At 44.4% G+C, this 12,165-nt stretch overlaps 1 protein-coding gene across 2 annotated transcripts in view; it reads left to right on the top strand.

Moving 5' to 3' along the window:
• The first annotated feature begins 1,296 nt into the window (after positions 1 to 1,296).
• The window catches only part of NAMPT (nicotinamide phosphoribosyltransferase), a 31,156-nt gene continuing 20,287 nt past the window's right edge, over positions 1,297 to 12,165 (top strand). For both annotated transcript variants that reach the window (XM_039723689.1, XM_039723688.1), the window contains exon 1: positions 1,297 to 1,453. In XM_039723689.1, coding sequence (XP_039579623.1) covers positions 1,394 to 1,453 — 60 coding nt within the window. In that variant the 5' untranslated portion in view covers positions 1,297 to 1,393. The remainder of the gene's footprint in view (positions 1,454 to 12,165) is intronic.

Below are 12,165 nucleotides of genomic sequence, written 5' to 3'. Positions count from 1 at the left end.
TATGGATACACCAGGATCTATACAGAAGGATGTCAGAAATACCTAGATCTCATTCCTAGATCTCTTAACCTTACTCTTTGCTCTTTTTTTTTTTTGGACATTCTTATTTCTATCAAAATCTGATAGATCTCTTAACCTTACTCTTTGCTCTTTTTTTTTTTTTTTGGATATTCTTATTTCTATCAAAATCTGGTGGTGAAACCCAATGTGTCTGAATCATATTAATAAACAGCAGTTGTACAATTTATGGGTTTGTATATGATCAAACAACAACCTAAGTTTTAATTCTCCAGTGGTTTTACAGAAAAGGCTAACCGAGCAGCCTTTTTTTTTTTTTTTAAATGCAGTAGTTCAGCATTGTTAATAGTTAGTTATTTTTCCATATGCCTGATTAGCAGAGAGGGAGACAATCTTGCAGGTGTGGACGAGCCATGGCTGTGACAGGAACTCTATTTGCTGCTTGCTCCAAAGGAGGGTTCTCTTGTCTCAGAACAGCTCACGGACTCACAGCTCCCTTAGGCTGGAAAAGACCTTTGGGGTATTCAGTCCCCCTCTGACCGAACACCACCGCGCCGAGCAGCAGGTGTAACTTCATATGTAATCCCTGATCTACAGCAACTTTAAAGAACGCTCGGAAATATTTTCCCTCAAAAAGTGTCACGTTCTTCCGCTGAGGCAGCGGGCGCCGAACATCGGAGCGGGGGTGGATGGAGAGCTGGGCGCCCGGGAAGGCCGGGACGTCCCTTCCCACACGGGCATCAGGTCCCGGTACGAGGGACCGCAGGGCGCAGCGGCTGCCCTGGAGCTCGGCGCGGCCGGGAGCGGGTGCGGGCGGGGTTCCCCCGCGGGGCCGGTCCCGGTCCCGGTCCCGGTCCCGGTCCCGGTCCCGGTGCCGGTCCCGGGGCCGCCTCCCCTTTCCCGGAACCGCGGCCGCCGAGAAGCGAAACCGGGCCCGCTCCGCGCACGCGCGCCGCCCCCGCCCGCCTCGGCCCCACCGCCCGTTCGGCCGAGCGCGCGCCGCCGGCCGCCGCCAGAGGGCGCTCGCCCGTGGCGCGGTGACGTCACCGAGCCGGCCCCGCCCAAACCCCAATGAAAGAGAACGTGCGGCGCGGGACGCTCCCCGCCCGCCCCTCCCCCTGCACCGGCCAGCGGCGGGGCCAATCAGAGACCCCGCGGCGCTCCGGCCCCGCCCATCTCTCGGTGACGTCACGGCACCGCCCTCGGTGGCAGAGGGGCCCAGCCAATCGGCGTGGCCGCGCGCGCCCGCCCAGGCCGCGGTCCCCTGCTTCCGCCCCGCCCCTCCCTCCGTGCTCCCCCCGCTCAAAACGCCGGCGGTGGCGGCGGAGCCCGGTTCTGTCCGTGCGGGCGGCGGCGCCTCCCGGGGCTCGGCGACATGGAGTGTGCTGCGGCGGGAGCCGAGTTCAACATCCTCCTCGCCACCGACTCCTACAAGGTGGGCACGGACAGTCGGGCGGGAGAGAGGGGGTCACCTCTGCGGACACCGGACCCGCCGGTGCGCGCCATCCGCGGGACGCCGAGCCAGGCCGGTCCCGCCGCCACCGGCCCCCTGCCCGCCTGGTGGGGCTGGGAGAGCCCCCGGGGCGCCAGCGAGGGTGCCCGGCCTCTCGCGGGCGGTGCGGGGGGCACGGCGCAGGCCTGGCCGGGGCTGCCCCTTGCGCCCCCGGCCGCCCCGAGCCGCCCCCGCGGGGTGCCGGGGCCGCGCGGCCGGGGCGGCTGCGGGGCCAGAAAAGAAAGTGNNNNCGCCCCCCGCGCCGGCCGGGGTCGGGAGGGCGCGCACGGCGCTGCCGCGGGGCAGTCGCGCCTTCCTCCTCCCGCTCTGCTCCGCTCGCCGCCCGCGGCTGAGCGCCGGGCGGTGATGCAGCGCGCTCCGGGAGCCGGCTGGCACAAACCCCGTGTTTTCGAGCCCCGTGCTTCGCTGCCGGCCGCTGCGGTGTCACATTCGCTCGGCAGGGCTCGGAGGGAGCGGCGCGCCGCACGGCCCTCCCTGCGTTTCTTGGAAATAGCGGGGCTGACAGCAGTGACAAAGTGCAGGCGCCCTGTCCGCGCTCCCAGCCGGTGCTGCGTGCCCCGGCGGCTCCTCGCTGTGCCGGGCCGGGCAGCGGCCCTGCGCCCTCAGCCCCGCGCCGGGGCACAGCCGGCCTGCGGCGGCCCCGAGGCTGCCAGGCTCGCTCCTTTCCTTCAGTGTCGACGAGGTTGTTGGTGGCCTGAGCAAAACTGCAGGAACGGTGCTGGTTGTCGTTGTAAAGCGTTTGTTGTGTTTTAGCTCTTTGAACGTTGGGATGCTGGGATGAGTTTTCAGGGATGAGGGTGCTTCTGCATAGAGGAATAGAAAAAGCAAAGCTGTGTTGTGATCAGGTCTCGTTACTGAGTAACTACCAAAGTACAAACCTCAGTAGCTGCTGACTTGTGGTGATATTATTAATTTTACTATTATTTCATTATTATTACTACAAGTTACATCAAGACATAAAGAAAGTTAACAGCTAGTGTTGCTGTTTGTGGGAAGGAGTTTTGGAAGGTGGGGAGATGCTGGTAAATCTTGGAGCAGCTCAGTCAGGGCATCCTGACGCTGCGACTGAGGGCTTGCAAAGCTGCTTCCATTCCGGTGTAATCTGACTGCAGTGCTCCTTATGAACCAGGTTTAAGTGTTTGTTATCTAACTTATTCAAATACGGAAGTTACACTTTTTTCCATGTCTGAGACTGATCACATTAAATACTGCAGGTCTGGGTTAAAACAGTAGCTACTTCAAATCTGAGTTGCACACTACTTTTCCTAAATTCTCTGGGTGTGCTCAAGGATTGGTGGTAGTACAGCACACTGGAGTGACATGAAACCAGTTTGCTTCTGTTTTGTTTGCTGTCTCATAGTATGGATGACTTGGTGACATTCCAGGAGTGGTAGAAATCTTAAAGAGGTCAAATAAAGGTCTGAGGTGTTCTTTTTTTTTCTCCTTTTTTTTTTATTCCCAGTTTAAAACCAAATTTGGATGAGGTTTTCTGTGACAGCTTAGGAGCATTTTGTATTATATTTAGAGCAGTTGCCCCCCTCAGTTCCTTTGTTAGGGCTATTCAAATTGTCTGTCTTTCCATATGCTTTCTTCCAAATCTTGGGAATTCCAGTGTCTGAACAATGCTTAAACAAGTAGCTGCTTTTATCTTGTTGGGTAATATGAGCAAACATCACTTATCTTCTCCCTGGATGATACCGTTGTTTCCTAATCAATGAAACACACTTAGTGAGAGCACTTTCAGTAAAATTGCACTAAAATATCTGGTAGTTTGCAGTGTCAAGCTTTTTACAGGAGTAACCAAACACTTATTAGCAATTAAAACAACTGTGAGAGTTGATTGGGGAATGTTTTCTTTTCATTTTATTTTGTTGAGATAGTTCTGCTGTATCCACAACTGTAGCATTTGTTTGTGTATGCAGAACTGTCTTTACATAACATTTAGACTGAGAAAAAACATGGATCAGCTCAGAAGTTTACATGGTGATCTAATTGTAGTAGATGCCAGTCCATACAAGCTAATGTTGGTGACAAAAATGACAAAGAAATAAACAACTGTAAAAGAAAAAGTACCTGCAGACCATAGTGAGTGGTACAACCCTAGCTTGGGCAGTTGTCCATCAGAAAAAAGTTGTGGCATCTCAGGGTCATGTCTGCCACAACTTGTTTGTTTGAGTACTAGCTCCAGTGTCTCTGTTGGTGTAGCTGGAAGTTTGGGGTGAAAAAACCAACTCATTACTGGTTTAGTGCCTACACAATTTCAGAAACAAAGTAATTCAGTAGGCAAAGATTTGTCTGTTGAGAGCCTTTCCAGCCTCCCCTCCTTCTGCACTATTTTCCTGTCTGTATGTGCGTCATAGGACATTTCCTCTTAAACAGTAGAGATTATTAAATACTCAGTTTCAAAATCTTTCAAGTGTTTTTGAAAAACTGCTGAGTGTCATGCTGATTGCTAGTAAAGTGAATATTTCTAGACAGGAGTAGTTCCCAGTGGGTGAATATGCACTGGTTCCAGTACCGAGCTTCTGTTATAGACTGGAGCTTACTCAGTTGTACAAGTGCTCCCGAATTTTGGGGCTGGGCTTCAAATGATACAGTTTATCTCTAAACCCCATAACAAGATAAATGTTTTTGCATCACTTAGATTCTTCTTCCTGTGTCCTTTGTTCTGTATTCTTCAGCTTTTACAAATCCCCCAAAAGTATACTTCCTCCTGTATGCTGGGAATTTTATACCATCCCCTCAGAGTCTGGGCATGGGCATTTGGTGTAGTGTGTGTGCAGCAGGCTGATAAGTAACAGCAGTCTTTTTAATTATTCTGATTGTGGGACTCTTAAGAGATTCATCAATGCAGTGTTATCTGGGGAACCTCAGTGTTTTTATGTGCACTATAGCAATGGCATTTATCCTAGTGAAGTTTTCTGCTGAAGTCCAAGTCCCCATTGATTGCTGCAAGTGAGGGGGTATCAGCTGGCTCCTTGAAAATGACGGTGTTGTGTGATGTCTTGGTCTATAGCAAGACACAATTTATACAGCTAGCTGTGTATACATTATGCAATACTCTATAGCAGCCTTGCCCCTCTGTGACAGTGGGGCTCTGTTCACTCTCTGTCCTTTCCCAGTGAAAGGGTCCTTGCCCCTCAGTGTCTCATTTGTCTGATGTCGTTGACACACCTCCTCTGCATTTTCTTTCTCTCTGATTCCCAGTGCTCTGTTTAGCCTATATTTGTTTATTTCTGCACAGGCAGTAAATATTCCAGAGTATAGGTAATCTGAAATGTATAGAGAGGATCAGCTTGGCCGAGCTGTGTTGTTCAGTGGGAAGGCAGCCGTGGCTGGCACGGACCAGGCCTGGGTTGGATGGACCACGAGCTACAAGTGGGGAAAGGCTATTGACTGAACCTTGTTTGCTGGAGTAATAATAGCTTATTTTGCTTTTGCCAATGAGATCTATTACTGTTGCTTGGCATGTTTTGTAATTAAGCTGATAGTTATAATAAGCTGCCATGCAATTACCTCTTAGGAGGAACTGACTTGCTATCTAGACTGTAAATGAGATCTGTTTCAGAATTAATTTCTTTTTGGATGCTTCAAGGAAACCCAAAATGTATGTTTTAATTCTCTATGCCTTACATTTGAATTTTAAGTATTTGTCACTTCTGATGACTTTTTACTCTGCGTGGATGTAGGAGAGCACTGACTTCTGAAGCACTTCATGTGAGTCTGTGTTTATTCTAGGATCTGACTGCCTGTATATTCTTTATATAGAAGACTAGAGGTATGTGAGGAAGAAACATGAGTACTCTTTAGCCTACTGGATTTGACTAGTACTTAATGACGGCAAAATATTCTTTACAGCAGCCCATATTTATTTTTTTTTCTCTTAATTAAAATCTTGTGGTGGAAGTGTGAGTGTGTTATCTCCTGTAACTCTGCCAGTGGAAAGCATCGGAAGCGTGTGGCTCGACACTCATTGTAAGACACAATCTCCACACTCTCTAGGTTCATTATTTTCCAAGTTTTGATTTGCATGGTCCTGTTACAAACCCCAAGACACCATTGCTTGAAAGGAGCACTGGCACTGTACAGTATTCAGACAATTTTTAAATTAATGGGAAGCAACCTTTCTAGAACCACTGCAGCTTTCATTGCTGAAAAGGTGAATGTTTTTCATTAAGGAACAGGAAACTTAGTGCAGCATGTGCAGTAGTACAGCGGACTAGTGACAAATGTGTAGACAGTAAACATAAGGCATTTTGTCATCTCTTTTGTGATAATCTTGGATGTAAAACTGATGGCTTGACGGAGGTGGAGTTAATTTTCTTCCTAGTAGCTGGTATGAGGCTGTGTTTTGGATTTGTGTTGAAAACAATGCTGATAATTCAGGGATATTTTTAATTTTGCTGAGTAGGTCCTGCACAGAGTCAAGGCCTTTTCTGCCCCATACACCATCCCACCAGCAAGGAGGCTGGGGGTGCACAAGAAGCTGGGAGGGGACACCAGGACAGCTGACCCCAGCTGACCCAAGGGATATTCCATACCACGTGTCATCATGCTTAGTGTAGAAAGCTGGGGGAAGGAGTAAAAGGAGGAACATTTGGAGTAGTGGCATTTGTCTTCCCCAGTACACAGGCTGGAGCCCTGCTTTTTTGGGAATGCCAGAACACCTGTCTGCCCATGGGAAGTGATGAATGAATTCTCTGTTCTGCTTTGCTTTCATGCAGAGAAGTTTTGCTTTCCCTGTTAAACTGTCTGTATCCCAAACCATGAGTTTTCCACTTTCACCCTTTGGATTCTCTCCCGTCTTGCTGGGAGGAGTGAGTGAGTGGCATTTGGGGCTTGGTTGCCAATTGGGGTTAAACCACAACAAAAACCACGAAAGTCTTTAGTGGTAAAGTAATCTACTGCGAAATGTAGCTGTTTTTAAGCACTGTGTTTTGTCTGAGAAAATTAGAACACATTCAGTTTTACTGCTTACACTTGAGCTTATGGTTTAAATGAATGTGGAACCTGGTCATGTGTAGCATCTCTGCTGATAATGTGCAGCTTCCATAGGAATTCAGTTGCTTGCATGTGCTTTCCTTATTTTTCATAGTACTGACTGGTCTCTTAACTTCTTTTTCCTCATCTCTGGTCCTCTTATTTTTCAATACACATATAAGAAATGACAGATGAACTCGAATATGGAGACATTAGAAGTGGTACAAGGTCATCCTTCAGTCATAACCTCCATTAGCTTACCTCTCTCATCTCATAAGAGCTGATATCTCCCAATATTCTCACTTTGGTTCTTGAACATTGTCTCAATCTTATGCATTCTATTAAGGGGCCTGGAGTCTCTAAGGCTTTTTTTTTGCCTTATGGTAATCTGAAGTTTGTATAATCAAAATTGTAAGATTCTACTTGACTCTTAGCTTTTTTTTTTTTTAAACTCACTCAAGAATGTCTTGCACTTTACCTGCTGTTGTTGGATGCCCTTTCTCTTGAATCATTAAACATTGATTTTTGTGGCATTTCCTCTCTTGTTCAAACAAATTTATCATTTGATTGTACCAGCTTTGGTTTGGTTTTCATTTCCACTGTTGTGGTGTGCATTGCTTCTGTGATTGCTTGAATGCTGCCAAACATCCCTGTTGAATATAACTGTTAGTCACAGTTGTGTTGGGTTTTTTTCTGAAGAGGCTCACAATGCTTTATCACTGCTGTTGATTATTTAATCTCAGTGAGGTATATCTGATGGAGCAGTCCCTTTGCTCCCGAGTCCTGGTTCACCTCCTCATTGTTGCTGTTGATTATTTAATCTCAGTGAGGTATATCTGATAAAGCAGTCCCTTTCCTCCAAGTCCTGGTTCACCTCATCACTGTTGCTAATAATGTTTTCCGTGTAGGTTGCTGGCAAACTTTGCTTTTAGCTGCTCTGTTGGCTAAATCTCCTAGAGGTTTAGGCAATGCAGTATTTCATCCCATGGCCTCTTTCCATAATGTTTGTAAATAATATGTAATACCAAAACTCATGGAGGTCTTGGGTGCTTTGCAGAAGTCTCCCTGGTGTAAATACCAGCAGTACCACTGCACTAAAACTAACTCAGTAAGGCATACTGGGGGTGAGGATCCCCTAAATGTCTCTTGCAGATCAAGGCTTTGCAGTCCAGTGACCAAGCCTTGCTTTGGTGCTGCAGACTGCAGTGTCCTGGCCAGGCAGCCCAGAGTCCAGGCCATGCTGCTTGTGCTTGACCTGCCCCCTGTCCCTCTGAGTCTTCATGGCTGTGGCTATGTGGCACCCTGGGTTCAGTGACCAGGTTATTCTGTACCCATTTAGCACTAAGGATTTTTCAAAACAGCTCCAGAAAGTTCAAATACTGTCTTACTTGAACTGGTGTCTTTTTATCATGTGAGAGTTACCGTACAGGCAAGATCCTGCTGGGTAAATGTTTGGGGGTTTGCTTTCTCCACTGTAGACAGGGCATGGAAGCATCTTTCTGATGGTTCATGTTGGCATCTGACCTAGGGGAGCATCAGGAATTAGCACCAATGGAGATTGTGGCCACACCTGACTTCTCACGTCCTCTCTATTTTTCCCATGTTTTGAAATGGTTGAAATGCATAGGCTTAAATAACCTTTTAAAGTTTGTCACAATATCCTATACAACAAAGCTTGTAGATTATAAGAATATTTATATTTTTATGTCAAATATCTTCTTATCTAGCTTAGAAAAATGCAGCATTTACCTCAGTCATTCCTATTTTATGATGAATACTCATTAATTCATTTTTCTTAAAATTTAACTCTTAATGTTTGGGGTGTTTTTTTATTATCTATATGCAATTTGTGGTTCGTGTTTTTTTCTGCAAAAAATTTGATTTACTTAAATAGATGTGGTCCTTGTTGAAAGTACTCTTTGTTCAGAATATACCTTTATTTGCATTAAACCAAATAAGGAGCTATCACAACTGGAATAAAAGTGCTCTATTTCAGTCATAGTACATAATCTTGTAGGTAGTAGTGCCAAGGCTGCTTGTCATATGTTTTATAGACAAAACCTAAACTACAGCCTTTGAACTGAACATCAAAAGACCTTTGAAGATGCTTGGGTGAGTTGTTTTCTTGTAAGGGTCTCTTAATCCCAGTAGAGGCTTTTGTTTGCTTTTCTGTTTGTTGGTTAGAGGTTTTTTTCCTTCCTGAAGAGAAGGGCTTTCCTACTGAATTTATAGTCACTCCTGCTTATCAAGAGCTCATCTGTACAAGTCCTGCCTTTGTCATCCCCCAACTAAAGCATAGAGTTATCAATGCTGCCTTAATCTCTTAAGCCACATAAAATTTAATATCAAATATTGTACATTGCCTCTGGTTGTTTTTTCTAGTCTCTTTTAGGATACAGAAGTATGCGAGTCTTCATCAGACAACAAAGAAAGATCAGGCATTTTTTGAAGCATAGTTTTCATTGTCCAAGTGCCTTATAGTGTTGTGTCAGGTTTTTTTCTTGTTGGTTGATTTCTTTTGTTTTCAGTTGCATTCTTTGTGTCTTCTGTGAACTGTTCCCACTCCTAGATCTTGACCTTTTTTCACACTTTTTTTACCACTAGGCATTTCACTACATGCCAAACCTTCTGACCACCACTATGGCAGATGGGTGTTATTTCCCCATGTCATAGAAGCTCAGAAATGACAGCTAATACAATCAGCTGCTGTGACATTTTGTGGCAGATATTCTGATAAGTATGGTGCCCTGTCTGAGGGCTTGGGAGCAAAACAGATGGCCAGACAACTCAGCAGGGGTTGTAGGTCTTGTGCTTAACTTCTTGCACACCTATACAACATGAATGAAAGAATAGTTTGGGTTGAAAGGGATCTTCAAAGGCAATCTAGTCCAGCCCCTTTGCAATGAGCAGGGACATCTTCAACTAGACCAGTTTGCTCAAAGCCCCATCCAACCTGACCTTGAGAGTTTCCTGGGGTGGGTCATCTATTAGCTTGTGGGCAACCTGCTCCAGTGTTTCACTAACTTCATTACAAAAAAATTATTACATCTAGTCTGAATCTACCCTCCTTTCATTTAAAACATCACTCCTTGTCCTGTTGCTACAGGCCCTGCTAAAAAGTGTGTCCACATCTTTTTTACAAGCCCCCCTTCAAGTAACCAGTGGTAGGAAAGTGTGGTACTTTTAAGATTGTGATTGTGCCTTTAAATATTGAGTAGTATTTAAAAGGGTGTCTCAGTTTTATAGGTAAAACTAACAGCTTTGTGGAATGTCGAAAGAAGTATCTTTAAAATTACAGCTGTAAGGTTTGCTCAGATGTAAATATTTTAATTGCCAGGGATGTGTATTTTTTAACTGTTTAAATAGATTCTAATGTGTGAAGAATATAATTGAATACTACACGTGTGACTTGCAAAGTTAGTTCCTTATCTCCTTCAAGTACTTACAGCAACTTAATAAAATTATATTTCTGTAAAACACAAAACTTTCCTATATGTTTTAATCCTAGAAGTAACTATCTTCTGGACACTAGCTAGTATGTATGTTCAGGTTAAGATCTAATCGTATGTCAGAAAAGATAGCTAAACCTGTGATGCAATGTTTGAGAAACTTGAATGGGGGTTTTTTGGGTTGAAACTGTCAGCAAGGTAGTTGGGAGGAGCTGTGTCCCCAGGCATGCCATATAAAGGATAAATCTGTTAACATTTCAGCCTGACTTCAGCTCTCAAGTTCTTCTTTGCAGCCAGAGCACTGTGTTTTGTGATCATGCTTCAAAGAGCTAGAATAAGTTCCTGAAAGGAATGTACTTAAATGCAATAAGAAAAGGTGACACCAACTCAGTGGGTGCACTGTGCACCCTAAGCTAATTTGGGCATGTTACCATTTTGACAGAGAGAAACACGTAGCAGGAAGAGATGCCTTTGAACTGTCAAAGTCGAATATATTTTCAAGATGTGAGCAGAAGATGACAGATTTTTTTTTACAATATAGGTGTTGGCTTCAGTAACTTGCCCATAGTTGGTAAGTTGTATGAACTTTTTAAAAGAAGCCTGAGTATCCTATCTTGTGCAAGTTTTCATTGTTTGAACTGTTGTGATGAGAACAGCAGCATTGCTTTGGTTTGCTCTCAAGCTTGCCACAAGGAATTGAGATATTCATTTGGGGAATTGGTCCTGTTTGGGACATGTGCTGTGTACACTTGCAGCTGCTGAGCTCTGTGTCGAGCCTTTACTCTGAAATCACAAACTCAAAAGTCCAGTACCAGCAGTAAAACTGAGTGAAATTTTTCATGACATTGCTGTAACTTATCTTGGTGGCACCAGTGGGAAGGGAGGAGTTCCCACTCTCTGTGTCTTTACAGCGCATGAGCATTCTAAGGATTTGTTACAGGATCTTTTTCTCAGAGTGCATTTAATACAATTTCTTGTAAAGGATTTGTATACATATATGTGTGTGTGTTCATGCACCCACTAGTTAGACATGTCAAATGGAGCCTATTTTTGTCTGCTCCATAGTAAAGAAGAGAGGATGGTGTGTGTGTGTTTTATTTTGTGCAGGGATTTTGTTTTCCTTTAAATGCGATGATATCATGCAGAGAGTTTTCTTTGAGCTGGCAGTGTGATGTAGTTCTTGGAAGTTCTGCGTAGAACTAGAGGAGGGCATGTTGTAATTTGTGAAGTGAGACGTTTATTAATAGCTAGAACTAAATCTAAAAGCCAGGTTTTGTCTTTGGGTCTAACATTGCTACTCTTAGGCATTCTGCTTTTGAGTGGCTGTGGAATTGTAACAGAATAGGTTCGTGCTCCATTTAATGCCTGTGGTGCCATGCTTTGTTTGAAGTCGGGGCAGAAAACTTGCAATGACAAGCTTGGGTTTTATTTGATTGGCCTTGTAAACCTCATACAAGCAAAGACAATAGAATGATCTTTAAATTGACCTTTCTTGAATGTTTCCTTGCAGCATTGGAAACACAACCATAACAGCCTTGTGCTGGTATAGGAGAACCAAAAAATTCAGTGGAGTAGTTCATTGTCCAGTCTGAGCGAAATACTAAATTTAAAGGACATTTGAGAGGAGAAAGGAAACTGTCTTTTTAAAATCCTTTAACATACAGTTTTAGGAATACAGGTAACGCAACCTTCAAATATTTTTCTTGGAGAATGTGGGAGATATGTTTAAAAAATCAGGGCAAGAAAGGAGAAACAGTAAAACTATCCCTTTTCCAATTCCTTGTGGTATTAGAAACAGAAAATTTTAAGGTTTTGGGTAAGTAACAGCAAGGCACATATAATGAATTCATACTCTAACCTGTAAACATGGGAGTTTGAAAAAAATTCAGACATGAGTTTCCAACCATTTGAATTTTGTTCTGATGTACAGTGCTGCTTTCTCAGTTGTAGGAACAGTTTTTCCTTATGGAATGTATAGACTTAGTCACAGACTTTCCATCATAATTTAAGAAAACTCTTGATACCTTCGTTTGAGGATACTTTACCTTGATTTGTATATTCTGTAATTTAAACATTGATAGTGCGAAGTTTACATCCTTGTGTATTCTTTTTGTTCAGTATGGAATTAAGGATTTTGCATGGAGTTTGCTTTTTACACATTGGAAGATAAAATTTTGCAGGTTTTGGGTGTTTAGAGTGTATTTA

This window comes from Passer montanus, unplaced genomic scaffold (assembly GCF_014805655.1).
Source record: "Passer montanus isolate IOZ18808 unplaced genomic scaffold, ASM1480565v1 scaffold50, whole genome shotgun sequence".
Lineage (NCBI taxonomy): Eukaryota > Metazoa > Chordata > Aves > Passeriformes > Passeridae > Passer > Passer montanus.
The sequence above is the reverse complement of the archived record's forward strand: the minus strand, read 5'-3'. Positions and strand labels throughout refer to the sequence as shown.